Source organism: Brachionichthys hirsutus, chromosome 16 (assembly GCF_040956055.1).
Source record: "Brachionichthys hirsutus isolate HB-005 chromosome 16, CSIRO-AGI_Bhir_v1, whole genome shotgun sequence".
Taxonomy (NCBI): domain Eukaryota; kingdom Metazoa; phylum Chordata; class Actinopteri; order Lophiiformes; family Brachionichthyidae; genus Brachionichthys; species Brachionichthys hirsutus.
In genome coordinates, this window is record NC_090912.1 from 6,733,674 (window position 1) to 6,752,643 (window position 18,970).

The 18,970-nt window shown below is 43.1% G+C and overlaps 1 protein-coding gene across 1 annotated transcript in view; it reads right to left on the reverse strand.

The window, feature by feature from the left end:
- cep112 (centrosomal protein 112) overlaps positions 1–18,970 on the reverse strand; it is a 75,436-nt gene that overhangs the window by 25,817 nt on the left and 30,649 nt on the right. The window contains exons 17-20 of the mRNA XM_068750058.1: positions 18,475–18,610; positions 16,115–16,222; positions 12,091–12,273; positions 5,833–6,063 (exon numbers count right to left, since the gene is read on the reverse strand). Coding sequence (XP_068606159.1) covers positions 5,833–6,063; positions 12,091–12,273; positions 16,115–16,222; positions 18,475–18,610 — 658 coding nt within the window. The remainder of the gene's footprint in view (positions 1–5,832; positions 6,064–12,090; positions 12,274–16,114; positions 16,223–18,474; positions 18,611–18,970) is intronic.

Consider the following 18,970-nt stretch of genomic DNA (forward strand, 5'->3'; position numbering starts at 1 on the left):
CGTTATGCATAAAACAGGCGAACCATCGGGACAAACATTCAAAATGTGTGGAAATAGATGAAGATATGGATAGTACACATAAGGAAAAAAAGCCCAACAGGACTGTCAGAAACACAAAGGGAAATCAGAGCTAATTTAAAAGCCTGGCTATATATGTGTATGTGTGTGTGTGAGCATTTTAAAAGAGACTACCTGTGCCCTGCCAAAGGCATTTCGGTGCTGAAGGCACTTTGAGGCTGTATCAGGCTCTTCAATCGCCTCTTAATCCTAGCTGGAGTGCGGCTGCTTTGAAGTGTGTGTGTTTGTGCGGGTGAGTGGGTACTTGAGTGTGTGTGTGTGAGTGTGTGTGCGCGCGTTGAAGAGAGTGGAAGTGGATCTGAAGGCAAGGCATGCACCGCTTACCAGAACTTAATTAATAATCTGCAGTGGGAACCAGGCCAGACGCACACACATAGACACATACAGCGCATATTTAAAAGGATAGAGGGGAGGGGCAGAAAGCGGCGTGAAAACTTTCTCTCTCTCTCACACACACACACACACGCACACACACACACGAGCTTAAGTGAAGTGATATTGACATTAGTCACACTTATTCAAACACAGACGACGGACAAACAGGCTGCATGAAGGCCAAGCACGAACGCATTTGGTTTGATTTATAGCTGTTTGGAAATGAAACTTGCTCAAGGTGTGCAGTCCCACTGGACTGCTGTAGCCTTGATAAAGAGGAAGAAACGAAAGTAAACATTTCTCAATAGAGTAATCCAGCCAACACACGATAACTCCTGTGTGTGTGTGCTTTAAGTCAGAGTGTGTCTGTTTCCAGTCTTTGCAGAATCTGTGCGGCGCGGCCGATAGTCCTGGACAGGATATTGCCTCCATATGGCATTTTTCTACGAAATGTTTCCAATCATCTCGCATTGCTAAGGAACAATTACGGTTTCAACTCTGTCCGAAAGCTGAACTCCGACAAGATAGAAAACCACTGATGCAAGAATGAAGTCACTCTACAAGCAGAAAGGACACACTGTGGACCGCTGCTTGAGGGGCAGCGACGGCTTTAATGTGACCGTTTCCCCGCACACACATCGTCTCATATCGCACACTAAGGGGCTGATTCGTGGCGTTTAATTTCTTGAAAAACAAAAACTGATTTCACAGAGAAGCTCCCCCTCCTCCATCATTTCTCCATGAAGCCTTCAGTTTTTTGAGGCAGTAGGATTTGTAGGCATTCAAAACAGTCTTCTATTCACGACGCATGCCTCTCACAACAATTTGAGTTCAATCTGCCGAGCGAGGGAGATGCCATTTGCTCGTTCGTCTGTAATCATTGCCGTCTTTGCTGCGCTTGCCTGCATATCAGCGCGCGAGAGACCGAGCTGGCGCTGTAATGACAAGAGGCCTCATTTCCATTTCACAAGTTCGCCATCCCTGCCTGTCAGTAGTCATTCTCTTAATCCCTGCTACTCACTTGTCACCGCCGCTGCTTCATACACACAGCACAGAAATAATGCATCATGGGCACGTGCACGCGCTCACAGTCTGGCACGCGCAGATAAACACACATCAAAATACACAGAGCATTTCAAATGTTTGGTGATTACGCAATCAGCTTAGTTCTTGGCATGAGAAAACCCAATTACATGCATTCATTGTTTCACATCTGACCCGCAACACAAAGTTAGTTTGAGATAAATGATGATGTCATCAAAAGCTGTTTGTGTTAACATATTATGGTCAGACTATAAATAACGTAAAACGTGTTTCCATTCATGCTTTTTCCATGGCTATTTGCAAGAACCATTGCACGGAAGAATACATTGAATTGAGATGATAGTTAAGACATCAGGGCAGTTTTTTATACTTTGTCGTTGAACTTTGATAGATCTCTGATATTTGTCTTATTTTCCTTGGCTGACCTCACTTCCCGTCTCACTACGCCTCCATTCCTGCTCCGATTAATCATATAGGATAAATCCAAATTGAATTAGAATCTTAACCCCCCCCTCCCCCCAAAAAATATCAATCCCATGGTGTCCCACTTAAAACTCCACTTCAAACCAAAATGTAATCTATAACATGCTACAAGATGGGAGCTGCCTGACGCCATGTTTTAATGCGATTGAGAAAGTATGTCGCTTCCCTCCCTCCTCTCAGATGACTTCAAAATATGAGCAAGGGAGCCGTGTGATGTTTTTTTGGGACAGCGGGGCCTTTACTTCGACTCTTTCATCTGTTGGGTGACTCACTCTCTCTCTCTCTCTCTCTCTCTCTCCCTCTGCCGCTGGGTCTGATGGCGCACTGAGGAAACGGGGCGCTCTGATTGGTCTGGGCATGCGTACATGCACACAAACACATAACACATGTTCATGCACAAACACAAGAGCATGATCTCTGGCTCTTTAATGTTTGTTTGTGCAGCAGCTATGCAGTAAATACAAGCCAACGGCAGACAGACACTGATTCAGACACACAGGTCAAATAAATGGGAAGGCCCCGCACGTAACATCCTAAACGTGATCTCTTTATCCCCTAAAATGAGATGCTTGGCTCCGCTTCCAGCAGCCTTTTGTCTACCCGTAAGTCTGTTGGTGCGGGGTGAATGTGGGCCTTCTTTGATCACCCCTCAGACTCACTTTCTCTCAGACTCGTCTAATCCATGACCAAATGGATAATGTGATTTGGTGTATCTCCAAATGGCAGAGGACCAACCTAATAAATCAGCGGTGACAAGGGGCAAGCGAGAAGAACAAGCCATGGCTATAATATCAACAACAACAACAACCTCGCACCACCATCTTCTGGCTGAGGAAGAGAACGGTGCACTCTGGGAAGCTGATCTTCGTAGGGCTGGAGGGAAGGGAGCGTGACTGGATTGATGAAATGGTTTGACATTTCCCTCCATTTATCCTGCATCATCACTGACTGTAGAGCCGTTCTTGCGCCAATTACAATGTCTTGCAACAGAGATGCCATGGATGATCGGTTATTAAGTTCATAGCTGTAAATATTATTATTCAAATGAGATTACCGTAAACAGCATATGAGGATGACAACCTGAAAATAAAAGTGAAAGTAGATGCATCTCTATTCAGATAAAAAGCCAGCTGGAGGCCAGTCACAATAGGTGAGTTCAACAGTGCTCAGTGATATTAAAGTTAACTCCAGTCTGACCGGTGGTCAAACACAAACGGCTGTACCTCTGAAGGCCTTACACAGCTGCAGCGTCATGAGTCATGACATTTTTATTGGACAGTAACACAGGAAAGCGCCAGCTACGCTTACTAAGCTTACCTAAATTTTAAAGCGTGCCACATTTTTTTTTTTGAAGGTGTCTAGACTTCACCTCCTCATTGAAACCAAAATAAATCTCCCTACAAGGAGTAAGAAGAGACCAACTGCAAGACGGAAACTTTCCCCGCTCAGCTTTCTGATGCTCGCTCCTTTTTGGCGTGAGGAGTAAGCATGTCGGTGAAAGAAAGTTACTAGTGCCTTTCGTGTCAAGCAAGTCACGTGTGCGTGGCCAGAGGACACCTGGTGACACGGGAGTAGGGATTGGCTCCTGTGCTGCTTTCTTATTGGCTGACGTTTGCCTCTAGGTGGTTTTGTCATACTCGGTTAGTGTTTGATGAAATGTCCTGTACCTTTGATCTGAAGTAAAAAGTTGGCAGGCACATGTGTATGTGTATGGCACGCACACGCACGCACGCACGCACACACACACACACACACACACGCACGCACAAACATATCTGACAAAATGTACACATCTAATCTTTTCTAGCGGTTCACAGAGTAAGAGAAAATACGAATTGAAGGATCCAGACATTTTTCACTTTTAATATTTTGTCTCAGAGTATCTCAGATCTGTAGTCGGGAATGTGGACACATCTGTGTGAGGTCAAGACAGGCAACAAAGAGACATTTTCTCTACTAAATAAGGATGGCGTTTATACAACTACCACAAAGATTAAATAATAATTGCAGCTATGCCCTTTGTTTTAAACACTAGAAATCCTAATAGGCGTGTGCAATGTAGAATGGAATCAACCTCCCACATTATAAGTCCATCCCTGATTTCTAGCGAGGCTGACTGTTTTTAGAAAGCACTAATGTTCAGCTGGGTTTTGGCATGGATTGAAAGCAGGAAGGGGTTGGTTGGGGGCAGAGAGAGGTGGGTGGTGCGGGTGTGGAGGAGAACAAGAAAGTCAGATATGGAGGCAGAGGTGTGGGTGAGAGCCAGGATTCGTTATTACTGTAGTCCAGAGATGAGACGTCTTTATCTGGCTCAGAGGCTGTTTCCCAGGCTCCTCAGTGGAGAATGGAGATTGGGAGGTCTGGGGTTGTGTGCACTCAGTTTCACGACCCCACCCCCATTCAAAAAGATAAACTTCAATGGCAACCAGACTGAAACATCGACTCACTCACCACTTTTCCTTCTCTCTGTCCCTTTTTTTTTTGGAACTATATCTTGCTATCTGATCTCATCTCCTCTGATATTCTGTTTCTCATGATTTCATCCCAACAGCTTTGACCATGTACTTCCAAAACATCCCCACATACCCCTGTATCTCTCTCGGTCCCTACTTAAACATGTATGTCTTTGATGTGAATCCATTCATGGATTTAATGGATTTTTCTGGCTTTTTTTTTTTTCTTTCTTCAAAGATCTGGCAAAAAGGAAAAAAGTTAGCCAGCGCGGGATCTGCTTCCAAGAGCATGGTGGACTGCAGAGGACAGCATTTCTCTCTGCATCAAAAGAGAGAGAGAATTTTTTTAGCTTACAAAATAGGGGGCGAAAAAAGTCAATATGGATGTGAGAAATGACTGACTTCAATCCCACGTGAAATAAGACAGGGTGCCATGAAGTTGTGAAACGTCTCACTCCGAGGTCAAACTTGGAGACAGATTAGAAAGTAGAAAAAAGGGCCAAAAGCAAGATGTTCAACCTTTGGTGAGTTTTTTTTTTTTTTTCAAGAAGAAGGTTGCACTTTCAGCTGACCAAAAAGGATGGAGGAAATCATTAATCTCTTTCATAAAAAGAGAAACCATCACATCTTCATGGTGCTATCGGTCATCCAATCCGGCTCACTGCTTTAAGTTCATTTCAGATTACCGGTACCTGAAAATTGCAGGCCTCCAACAAATAGACTGAAATTAAAAAGTGTAAGAATGAGCTGCAAAACAGATTTCACATATCCAAAAAGGAAAAAAAAAGGCTGATAGGAACCAGCAGGATTTCTTCAAATGAGGATTACCCTGTAATAAGATGTTTTCCCTGGTTCTCTCTCTTTTTAGTACCCCTGGTTCTGTGTGCCATATGGAGCCAAAATGGCTGTTTGGGTGCTTTGGAGGTCCCCACATTCCAGGGCTAATGCTACGCAGCTGGCGCAAGATGGCGTCCAATGAAAAATGCTCTCTTTGATGGGCCCAGCCGAGGGATTAGGTTCTGATCAACACCACCGTAGGTCAGCTTCCTGCTAGACCAGCACAAGATTAGGAGTGATTTCCCCAACCATGGCTTCAATTTCTGTGGTGATTTGGGTAGAAAATATGAGACAAAAAGAAGGAAAGGAAGACATAGGCTCTGCCTCCGGTACATTTAAATGGCTTCACAATACCAGGCGCTGTTGTTAGGCAGTGAGAACATTCGTAGAAAGCTTGTCTTTTTCAGAAATACATTTTGTAGCTGTCAAACAGGCTGAATTTGTTTCTGGAGCCTGAAGCATTCGTACCACGTTGTGCATTTATTTGATAGGGACATTTTGAAATAGTGGACACAGCGTTCTACTGGAAACTAATCACCTTTGTTTCTTGTTCTTCACCCACCTTTTCTTGTGCAGCATCCCTCTCCTGTTGGTGGCTTCTCTCCAGGTTGCTGCGAATGCGCTCCATGTCAGATCGGAGCCGGTCCAGGGATACTTCTTTCTCCAGGAACGCTCTTTGTTTTTCCTCCTCCCGAAGCACTGCAATCTCAGTGAACTGTTGTTTATGCTGCACATGGACACTTTGGAGTTCCTCTCGGAGACTTGACAGCTGGGCGTCCAAATCTGAAATCCTCTAGAAAGAGACAGATACAGAGATGTACAGTGAATTCAGCTGTGTAATATTACAAAGTAATGTCCGTATCATGTGGCATTAAGATTTCAGGGATTGTTAGAAGAATATTGCAGATAGGGAAGATCAAAAAAATTCTAAATATCATGTGATGATGTTTGTCCATGTTGTTGTGCATCTCATCCCTCCAGATGGATGAAATCTAAATGTATTGAATCTCGTTCATCCCATATCCCTAATTCTTACTCATTCATTTATACACTAAACAGACTGGCAACCGTCACAGGCTAAGACAAGATCACCGACGAAAGTCACAAAGAGAAGAAGAGTATAAATAAATAAATATGTGTCTGGCAAAGTGGAAATATTGAAAAAGATATTCTCAGATTACACCCTTCATTTTTCAGAGATGCACAGTATATTGATAGCTATGAAGAGTTCAGATGGAGGTGTGAAGCAGCGGTTCTACAGTTGCACTAAGAAAGTGCAGGAAAGTTTCTCAAACATGCTAAAATATCCTTTTTTCCCTGTGGATATTTGTGTGGGCTGCTGCCATGGATTGACTCTCTCGTGACCCCTTTTTTTTTTTAACTGCTCAGCCTCAGCTTTGCCCAGAAGAGCCCTTTAAAAGTGCTGCCAGTGAGATCCAACGCCACATAGAAGGAATTGGTAATAAGCAGAACCCCCACAAAAAATAAGTCTGGTCTGATAGTCTGTCAAATTAATTAATATCACTCAGCTACTTCACTGTTATAAGGAACGCAACGCGTTACATTTATCAGTAAACTTTGGTAACTATACTGACAACTGATCGCCTGCAGGATCCACCCTTTCTAAAGGTTCTACAGGTATGGAGAAAAAAAACCTGATGACACGCTCACATATACATAAACAAACAGAAAGGCATGGTCTGGCTGACAGTCATGTTCATTGTCAAATCCAATGCAGCACATTTCAGATTGAAATGAAGTCAATTGCACAAATCTTCTTTGTTCCACTCTTCTCCCACTCAACACAATGTCACACTGCTCTGCTTGTGCCTCGAGAGCGAATGTCTATTAGATCAGAGGCCCAGAAGAGTCTAATACATAATTCTCTCCATAAATGAATGCAGATGATCTGGCTTCTAAAAAAATACAATAAAAATATTTTAATAAGTTTGAGTATAATCTTTTGGAACAGTGGCGTTGGCAAAGACACAAAACCTACGAGGCCAATAAGAGCGCGTTCCCTCTGGAAGCAAGCGACGCACAACGGAACACATGTTGCCACGCTGACGTGGAGCTCGGTGATGAAGCCGCTCATGGTGACCAAAAGGTCAAATAGTGCCACCTAAGAAGACAAAAAAACGGAGCTGAGCTGAATAGAATGCCACGCTGCTCGACCGTTGATAGAAATAACGCTAAGCCAAATGCAGATTTCTGCCTGAGGAGTTTCTGATAGTTTAACCCACACTCTTCTGTCCTTGAAAACTGTATCGCAACACTTTTTTTTTTTAATGCCGAATCATGAACACAAACATGCGCTGATAACAGAACTGTTTGAGGGGAAAACATCAACTTGTGTAATAAATAATGGTTGATTTGATTTATATGACAAATGAAAAGCTATAAAACAAAAGATCTGGAGGGAATGACATCAGTTAGTTGAGTCTAACATATGGATTTATTAGACTGGTATGTTTCAATATTCATAGAAAACAGTAGCTCACATTTATTACACATTAAATGTGTAATAAAACAAGAATAAATACATGTTTTCCATTGCAAAAAAGCTTTATATATAATTGAATGGCAAGCAGGCATATCCTTTTCATGCAGGTGTAATTACTACAATTCTACAAAAGAGCTGTATTCAGTGTGGGCAAAGCCCGAGTATTGTGCAAGATGACTTTGCTGCCACAGTTCACATCCAGACGTAAAAGGAACAGAGTCAAAATTAGTCAACAGCATATGACACATGAAGTGTTTTGAAACTTCAACAGAACACAAATGCGTACTTCACAGTGAAATATGCAACCATTCCAGTCCTTCCCCTCCTGGATCTACATGGCAAATATATGCAAGGTCCGGTGTAAACGCAAACTAAAATGTACAAAAAGAAATTACACCATGTCATAATATACACATCTTGAAGCATTCCGACAAAAATTAAAGCCGAGGGAATTGTTACACCATGTTAACAGAATGACAGGATAAAAAGAGAAAACATTTTATTCTGTGACTATAACGCAACAATGTGCCAGCAAAATAAACAGAGCGCTAAACTGCTGGATCTGCAATCAGACAGCTGGAGCGTCTTCCACCTTAGAAAGAAATGCAAGAAGCGAAACATGATCACGGAAGAGAAAAAGTGAAAAACGTCTATTTTATGCAGGGTAATAATGGTTTGTGTATCGTTTTCCATAACCAAGAAAACCCATCAGAATGGGATCGTGTCAGGGTGGAGTCGGCTGCAAAGAGAAATGCATGTATAAAAGCACATATATTTATATCCAGTACAAGCTACATAATATAAATGTCTTTTATGTGTATCAATGGATGTTTGTTCACTTGATTGATAAAAGAAACATGAAAAGCAGACAGTGTTCCATAAATCAAGGTTTCATTTGACTGATATCCTTGGTACCATGTGGCAGACAGGCTTGCATACTGAAAATGAGACTTATGGGGAAAAAAAATTAAACACAGATGGTGGAATGAAATAAAAGCCATTGCATGTATATTCAACATTTATGTTCTGATGATAAGGCAAAGCAGAATGCCGTCTATCGCCAGTAAAGCCCGTGAAATCAAGTGACAAAAAGACAAATAATATACTTGTGTTTAAAATCCGATTGATGCACTGCATGGTTTGAAAGACGTCACGTTATAACACAATAACACAATCACTTTGAATGTGGAAAACTAAAGGAAACAGCTAAGCCTTGACGATATAATAAGACATGTTTAGGAAAAGCACTGCAGACACAAGTCAGATTAGTGGGATAACACCTACTGGTAATAAGAGAAGACGCACTTGAAGATACCAGATCTGAATGGCCGATCAGTCGGTAAATGACAACAACTGGTCTAGCTGTCTGCATTGTTCTCCTCGGGAATCCTGGACTCAGTCCCTCATCATCCTCTTCATTTGATTCCTTTTAATCATGTACTCGGGATTGAAAGCTTGGAACAATTGACAGCATCGTTATTTTTTTCTGTCACAGCCAGGAAAAAAAAGAGGTTGCTCCCATGCTATTAGAAATTCAGACGGAATATGCATTTCAAAGTAAGGGGAGGATGGGTTTGCATAATGATGGCCGTTTACTTTAATTCAAACTCCTACGGATGCTTGAGAAATTGTTTCACAATATAGAAAAAAAAAAAAAAAGAACATCATTCTCCAGAAATGATTTAGGATGAACATTAATTTAGCATACAGGTTCAAAGTTGAGTATTTATCCTGTGCTATATGAATTATGGATTTAATATTTAATACTTTATGAATGGTGTGCCCCCCCACAATACAATTCTCCCCACAAAATGGCTTGAAGAAAATTATAAAAAGAACCACTATATCAGGATTTGGGTGTGTTACTGGGTAAACTGGGGATGCATCAAGCAAAACAGTCCACAAGACAGAACTAGATGTGAACAAACATTTTTTTTTACGAGCAAGCCATCCCATCATCCTGGACATACAGCCCCTTTCATTCAAGAGCAACTTTCATGCCTATGAGGCTGGAACTTTTCCCGAGTAAATCCCCTCATAGGCCTTGAATCCGACATCTTAGTTCTGATTCTTTCATTAGTAATGTCGCAGCCAATGAAGACGAACGATAACTCGACGCGTGAATGCTGACAAATGCTGGACGGCTCAGAAATCTTAAACACAAAAGACAATCCCATGTTCACAGCAGATGTGTCCTCTTGCATTTATAATGTGTGACGGCTACGTGACGGGTGAAAGCCAGCGCTTCTTGGACAACAGACTTGTGGGATGAGGACAATGTGTCCCTGTGCGAGTGTTTTCGTTTTCCCCTCCAACAGCTGCTCCGACTCATTGGCTCTCCTTCTCAAACACAAGGCAGAAGTCAGGAATTCTATTTATTAATGTCCCACCACATCAAGGCGATGAAAGGGTATTACTCATCATTCGAGTGTGTGGCTGACATTTTCTGCTCTGTTTGCCAACTTCCAAGCTGCGACCGTCCTTCGACTGATTCCAGGAAGACCGAGCGAAAGTGTGAGACGGAGAGAGGCAGAAATAATGAGGCCTGGGTTCAATAACCACAGCAGGCATATATTTGGATTGTCTGTTACTGACATCTCTTGATAATATTTTCGCCTATCTGACCCATGTGGTGGCAGCGTGTTATTTCACGGAGCTGGAAAAGAATTGGTGGAAACCTCGGAGACGCGAGGGAAGTGAAGGAGGACAAGGAGCTGGAGAGCAAACCTTAGAGCAGGAGTTTCTGCTGTTAGAAGTTCACTTCGTAGAGTCACAGCTTTTACAGCCACGTGACAAAACAAGTTTTTAGCAATAATTGGTTCTGATCAATGTAAAAAAAAAACATCTCATATTTAATGCATCCATGCTGCTGGTGTGCCAGCTTCTTGTCGTTTCACCGACACATCAGGAAATCAAACCAAAGGCCCGAGTGTTCTGCCACTGTAGCGTCTGACTTCAGGAGGGCGTGCAATCGCTACTCAAGATGCTGCACGACTGGATGGGAACTGAAAATACGAGACGAGCTTGCTTTCCTTCTCATCTCGATTTGTCAGCACTACAACCTCATTTTGACACGTTAGAGCAGAAAAGTCCGGTTGTGCCGTCAGCTGCAGAAAACCAAACACGCGGGCTCGCGCCACCAGTGCTGGGAAAAGCATTTCGTAGAAAAATTAAAAGAGAATCAGAGTGGAAAGACGTTACGTTATGCAGTTTACAGTTTCTTTTTTAAATAAATCATTGCCTCGTTGATTCACGCACATTGCGAGTCACAAAAATACTTTCACATTTGAGTTGAGAAAGCAGAGCGCTTTTTTTTATTTTTTAACTTCCAAAGTTTTTTGATTGTTCACAGCTAAAACCGTTATCGTGTACAAAAAATATCAAGATGGAAACAAAAGGATCAATTGTGAATATCCTACATAGATCTTACATGAAACACTCAATTCTCTACATGCTGACAACGTCCATTTCATCAGAAAGCCATACAGTCAAACACAAACCAGTCCCAGTTGGGAGCTGGTTTGTCAAATGGCGTCCCACAGAGCGCCAAGCCAGCCCAGGCTGGAGAGAGCTAAGGACAGAGAGCGGGCTATAAGATGGAGACCTGCTGCGAGTTTGCCTAAACTGCTAGTGAATAGACCCAAAGTGTCAGGGAGATATCGACCCGATGTGGCCGTCAACGCTGAATTAAAAGAGTGGCTGCCGTTTCCTGATGGCTACCCGCGGTGAGAAGAGAATGTCATTCAGATAGTTCGGTGGGAGTACAGGGCGCTTGATGCTAGTCTACAGCCATACAGCGGAGAAGAAAAGAAAAGAGAACTCCAATCCATTTTTTTTTTTTTAATGAAAGCTTGGCGATCCGTAGAACAGATTTCCCCCTTCTTCATCCGGCTACCTGTGGTTTTTGGATTTCAAGCCTTTACTTTTCTACAGGGAGTCCCCTGCTGCGGTAAAAAAAAAAAAAAAAAGAATTATCTGAAAAACATCAGAATAATGCAAGAAGTTTCCACGGCGTGAACTTTTTGGGGGTTCATTTAACTCTTTGTCGGCGTCATTATTCTTATGGAAATAAAGTTTGTTTTAATTCCGGTAATAATTTAAATTCATTGCGCGCGCGCGCTAAATACACAGCGACCCATAACATTATTTGCAACAATATTGGTACTGTTCAAGTAAAAAAAAAGTATCTTTAACCCGCTGAGCTTTTGAAACCCCTGGAAACCATCAGTGGGGAAAAAAAACACAAAATGGTTGTCCAGCAGAGAGCGGTGGGTCGGCTTGTGTGTGGACGACCAGCGATCGGTGGAGACCTCCTACCTGTGCATCCCGCTTCCTCCACTCCTGGGTGTGCTGTTGGTGCTGCTGCAGGGTGGCCCTGGCCTGCTTCTCCAGGCTGCTCGCCTCCTGTTGGCGTTCCTGGACCAGGCTGTCCTTTTCCGCACTGTGCCGCTGCTGTTGCCGCGTCCTCTCCTGCTCGTGCTGCATGCGCTGCTCAGCCATCTGATTGGACAAGCAGGCAAAGAGAGACTTCATCAGCAACATACACTCAGAGCAAACCTGTCGTCATGACAACTTCCAGCAATCCACTCAACCTTTCCTCACCCTGTTCCAGCTACCCCTTTATCTCCACCTGCAACACCCATGGGTCTAACTGCTTTGGCGAAATTAGGAGACGGAAAGATTGGGGAGGGGGGGGGTACAAGAAAAGTTTATCTGCTTCCAAACATTCTAAGAGCACAACACAATGTGAGGTGTTTACGTCTGGTTTCCTCCGCCGCCCTCCCACCAATATGCAGCCAACTCCTCTTTCTCTTCAAACCTGTCCCCCCTCGCCCTATTTTGCTATCGCCATACAAAAGAGCAGTTAGCTTGGGCTATCCCTGCAAGCTGGCAGGGGTTGGCCATCTGGCTGGCTACCAATGCCCCATGCTATGCGCCTGACAGCATGCGAAAATCGGCTTAGGCATCGACTATGTACCTCATTATTACCCCAAAATCAGAAGAAAAAAAAAAAGAAATGGAGAGGGAGGAAGCAGAATCTGAGACAATGCTAAATGACTATTGATAGTGCCATTATCTGACATGTTGCTGACATTATTGAGAGCTGTACTGCGAGTAAAGGGTATGGAAGCTCGTAAGGCAAAGCAACTGAACACACAGTAGAAGCAAAAAAAAAAAACACATTTGAAATGGACCGCTCCTATTTTTCAGGCTTATTTATCCGGTCATCTGTAGCTAGTCTGTCGTCCAGGATGAATGCGGCCACGAAGTCACCTGCTGAGAGAGGAGCCCGTTTCCACTCTCCCATGGCAGGGGCGGAGAACGGGGTGGACGTGTGACCCCCCCCCACACACCATCCCGCCGTGCTGCTCCAACCAGAGCTGAGAAAGGACAGCAGGGGCCTGGGGCCCATTTGTCTCCCTGTTTTGAAACTAATCCCCTGCACATAGTCCTTAACGGCACCCAACCTTGCCTGTCAGAGAAGTGAGGACATCCACAGCCCCTACGCCGGCTCCATCCACGACCCCAACGATGGATGCTGCAAGCTATTCAGGGGTAGGTGACGGAGGAGGCGCTATCTGCAGGAAGCCGGATTCCGTTCCCCATCGGAATACAAGAGACACTTAATTCTGGCAGCCAAGCTTTGCTAAATGCCCTCAGAAGAAAGGAACTGGCTAAATTACAGCAGGATAATCGCATCTTCCACTTGCTTTTACTGGACATGCTGATGTTGTTGTACCAGAGACAGACATACTGGCACCATCTTCATTTTGCATTCAAAGACAAAATAGATGCAAGTCAGATCCATTGCCAGAATATGTTGTCCCACAGGGGGAGTCAGATGTATACAGCAGATCAATAAGCAAGCATTTGCTATGAACTCTCAGCAGGACATCAGGACACGCGGTAACAAAAACGGGGCGAGGACAGCGCAGCTTACTGTTCACTCCCGTTTAGTCTCTGGGCCATGGCGGTTTTGCAGCAAAGAGTGGATCTGAAGCAAAATGAAAATATAAATATGGGCAATATAGATCCATTATGAGAAGACATCTAAAGAGGAGAGGAGATGACAGGAACAGACCCAGCATGGATCCTGGTTGTGACATCACAGTGTGCAGCAGAGGATGCTGGGTGCTGGGGCTCTTAAAGGAGACCGGCTTGATGTTTAATGAGGAAAGACTGAGCTGGTTATAGCACAGCCTGGTTCCATAGAGATGGAGAGGGTGGGTTGTTTCAACACAGCGTGACTCCATGCAGCCTAGCCTGGTTGTGTGCTTTCTGCTCACAATAAGACAGGACAGAAGAAATGGTCTTCTTTCGGTCTGGGTTGGGGGTGGGGAGGTGATGGAATGGAAGAAGGGAGGGAAGGGCCCTTATTCCTCGTTGTAGTCTTTGAAGATGTTGAAGTACACGTTAGTCTGCGCACAGTATCTCCACACATTAGCATGCCATTTTCTTATTTATACTCCCAATCTAGCATCGGAAGTGTGACGCTGTGAAGGTCACCATTAACTCTGTCAGCCGTTTAACCTTCAATACATTAACCCAATACCATAAAGAGAACTTTGTCTGGACACGATAACGTGCTGCTGCCAGGAAAACAGCTCCTTCGTACATAGAGCCCCTTTAAAGTCCGATTGACGCTGCCCTTGGGTGACTCTGTGAGCAATCTTGTGGCGCCAATCTCTCTGGATTGGAGATATAATGCACATGCACGTGCAGGCATGGGAGGACGGGTGCACACAAAGTACTTGTGATCATATTTGTGTGCACAAACACCGTTTACATGATGTAAAATGGCAGTACCTCGTGAATAATCAGCCGTCTTCCTGTGCACACGGTCCCATTTCTTCCTCTACGCTCTCTGCGTAGCTAATGTCAGCAGCACTCGTGTCAACATCATCAAGACAGGCCCTTCATCTTTCTATGTTTTTTATCTTCAAGACAAAAGCCGTCCTGATGCGATGCTAACCCTGTGTAGTTGGCTTCAACTGTCAACTGCACCCCCGCCATCCCCACTGTATTAGCAGATAATTGTCACTTGAATATTTTCTGAAACACTTTTATAACATGTCTGTTTTCCAGATGAAATGGAATATAAGATTCCTTAGAACAATGCACTGAGGAAGGCATTGATAAAATCCAGAGTGGGGGCTATTACAGAGGGATGGAAATACCGTTAGGATAGACAGACGATGTGTTTAAAGAAACACCGTTTAAAAGGCACCGTCTGTGCTCTACGACAGACTATTCGTTCCGGAAGAATTAAAAAGGGGAATATGTCACTTTTCCCTTCCAAACATGTTTGTGCAGGATATTTTAAAGGCATTTTAATGCAGTGAAGACATTACAAATTCCATTTAAGTCATTCAAAAGATTTAAATGGAAAAGTTGAACTCTTTTCTCAATAAATGGCATTTTAGTTACAAACCAAAATGTTCAGCCAAGGCACAAATCAATAATAATAATAGAGATCCCTTTCTCTCCTCGACAATAAACACTGGCTTAAGAACATTACACACAGTGTAAATCTCCATTTGGGCTTGAAATGGGTGTTAAAATACATATTATCCTTGAGGTTGAATGCTCGTCTGATGGTTCATGAATGAAACACACACATGTTACAGGAAGAATTAAAGTTTAGAACCGTTTGATTTTCAATGGAAATTAAGGGATATGTTACTGATAACCTTGAATTACAATTATCTGCCATTATTAGCATGAGCATGGCAATGAACCCAAATTGTAACAATTGTCTCGTAAATATTCAGCTCCATTTGTAATTATAAAAATCGCAATCACAGGACTCGAGGTTGGTGCCCTGCCTGCCTCCCAGTTAGACTGGCCAGCAGCAGCGATCATATCTGCTTCTGTCATTACATTTAATCCGATGCCCTATAAGAAAGGCCATCCCATCAGCAAGCCAGATTTAAAAATAATAATTCCTAGACTCTCAATCAAAGAAGACTGACAGAGATCAGATGATTATGGGACGGCTGCATCTGCTATGCAGATTGCATTCATTTTCAATTGGCAACATTGAAGGAATTTATTGTGCCGCATTCCAAGGTGAATCCAAAGTGTGTCAGTTATCATGAGAGATTAATCATATGGAGCAGATGGGGAGTAATAACAAGACTATTCCAAATGGATGTCAAATCCAAGAATCCAGAGGGCCAAGTGTTCACTGATGATAATAAAAAAAAGATTATGATGTGATGATGATGATGAATGAGGCAAGAGAGGTTGTCCAATGGCAACATCATGACCATAATGATAAAGAAACTAAATCATATTCATGCAGATACAGGTAGACAGGTAGTAACAAACTAACACAGACCTGCTGTTCATATTTCTGTCTGAGTTCATCAAGTTGCTGTAAGAATTCTCTGGCCTGGTTCTCCCTGAGGGACTTGGAGCGGATCAGATCCTCCTCTACCTTCTCCATCTGGAAGCACAAGGACATCAAACAAGTTTAATATTAAAACCACTGAGACCGGGTTTACTACCTGGAACACTTCAACTACACATAATCTCCTACTTCAAATCTGATAATAAATAAAAAAAAATTTTTGCTTTTTGCTTTTTTCATTGGACTAGTTAATGAATGCATAATGGAAAGATAAGGGTACATGCATCTGCAGAAGAGTGATGCTGCTGTAACATTTTCCTTTTATTGTCAAATTAATGAACTTCCATCGTGTGTGTGTGTGTGGGGGGGGGGTGTTCCTTATATCACATGTGATAGAAATAATATTGTTATAACAGTTCATCCATATATTTAGCTATTCATCAAAGCACATCTGTGCAATTAATATTAAATTTGTATTATCTGTCGATCGTCAATACTTGAAATTTGCAAGAAAACCAGTTCAGGCTGTGGACTGAAGTAAAAGACAATAATATACACCGACATAAAATACGAAGCTACAAACAAGAAAGCTGCGGCTTCTTCAAACTTTGGTGTTTTTCCAGCCAAATTGGATCTGACAATATTTGAGCTATTTATCCGAACTCAGCTCCATTTAAAGCTCGATACCTTTCATGCTTGCTGCCGAGGTGACGAAATTCCAAACAATTGGAATGTGATTTACAGAAATCCTCTGTATACAAGCTATGATGTGTGTAATGTCGCAGCATGAAAATGCTAAACGTCTTTTGATTAATCCCTTTAAAATGGTGCCGCCTGCTTTGAACTATGCACGCAACAGCTCTGGAGATTTTGTTTTTTTTACAAAAATAGGGCAGACTCTTTCCTTTAAGTGCCATCTAAGTGGGCTGCTTGATTTTGAAATGCGAGAAAGACAGAGAGAGAAGAGAGTGATGCAGATAATCCATTTAGATATAACACCATCTGCAGACAAAGAGAGAGGAGATGATGAGAGAAAAGATGGAAGGATGAAAACGGGAGTTAAGAAACTTCTTTTGAAGTACTTTCTGCAACATGAAAGCCTGAGCAAGAGAAGGTGATGGAACGACGCAAAAGAGGGGTAGAGAGCGAGAAAGAGAGCGAGGATGACACGGCTGCAGAAGAGACGGCTCACTCCCTCCCGTGGCTTTGATGTGGGCTGAGGATAAAGTCAGATTGGAGATTGGGATGCCAGGGGCTCATTGGGAAAGGGCGAACGAGCATGAGACAGAGTGATGACGACAGGAGAAAGAAGGTGGGGGCAAAAGATTCAAAAGCTACAGACAGTTTTCTTAGCATGACGAAAAGACGACATTATTTCTTATCCCCTCAACCAACACATGTAGCGTTGGATTCAAGACGCATTCTTGAAGATGCGTTGTTATTGTTGTGCTGACAGTGCAAATCTTAAAACACAGACTCTAGAAAATGAATGTTTTCTGAAAGTCTCCAAGCAGCTGTGAGTGTTTTTCAAATAAATAGCAAAACCATGCCTGAGTTTTCTGGGTGTCTTTTTCAGGGTCCTGATACAAAAACAGCTAATTTCTTGTCTTTTCCTAACATGACATGTGTTTTTAAACTCTGGCTGAGGCTGCTCTGTGGGACCGTAAAAACATGCATGCTCAAATTTGACTCACTTAAACCGATTAACCAAACTAATCAGCAGCTAACATTCAGGACCCACATTCAGACAAATGCCTGTAGCAAACAGACTTTGTGAAACAGTATCGGAAGTTGGACAAATTATGAATTGATAGGAGAACTGTCAAAATAAAAAGCAGCCCACGCGCTGTGAAGCAAAGATCATTAGGTTAGCCGCACTAATGAGTTTGGCTTCCTTAGTGAGAATGATGCGATCCTGTTCTCCACCGAAACCTAAAGGTCCCAAGTCACACCCACTGAAACGTCAGGGTCAACATGTGGCATAGAGTATGTGAATCATTCATTTATTTATTTGGAAAAGCAAATTATTAAATAGAGCCTCGGGACTGTAACGTTCTTGGTTCCCGATATGGATTAAGAACAGCACAAAAGGAGGAGGAGGAGGAAGCGATGAGGTGGGAGAGAGAACAACGTATAGAGGAATTCTGGAGATGTCGGGGGCGGGACGCGTTGCATGCATAGTCAGGAAGTGTTTCTCAACTCTATTTCCCTTTATGCTAAAGGCATTACAACAGATGGTAATGGAACATACGTGTTTGATAGAACTCAGGCCTCAGTGAATAGTGCTTCCTGCTAGTATTGGTGTCATGTTTTTATCCTGAACAGTTATGTGATTGTGTACGTCTGACCTGGACTTTCATGTCAGCGTACGCCTTCTCAGAGCTGAGCTCCACCTGCTTCTTGAACTGCTCCAGTGCCATATCTGCCTGCTGGATCTGCTGCCTTTGGCTCTCCCTGGCTCTTTCCACTTGGCCCTCCATCTCCCTTGGGGGGGAGGAAGAGAGCGTGAGATGCAGCTGACGTCATAGAAACAATGTTGCAGATCAGACAATGCTGTTGTACCGTAGATTATATCTACAAAGTGCTTTCAAGGAGGAAACAAAAAAGTTAGAAAGTCAGAGATACACATCTGGTTACTTTTGTCAATTTGAGGAAAAGCTGAGTGATAACACATTCATGAGGCATATCCATCAACCCCTATGGTACCCGGTGTGTGTTGCCTGTCTACGTGCAGCTACACCCCGGCTATTGCTGGCAAATGTCAGGTCACATTATGCTTACAGTCTGTGTGGATTGGCACGCACACCAAGAAGGGACAGCCTCATAGCGAGCGCCGCCAGCCCC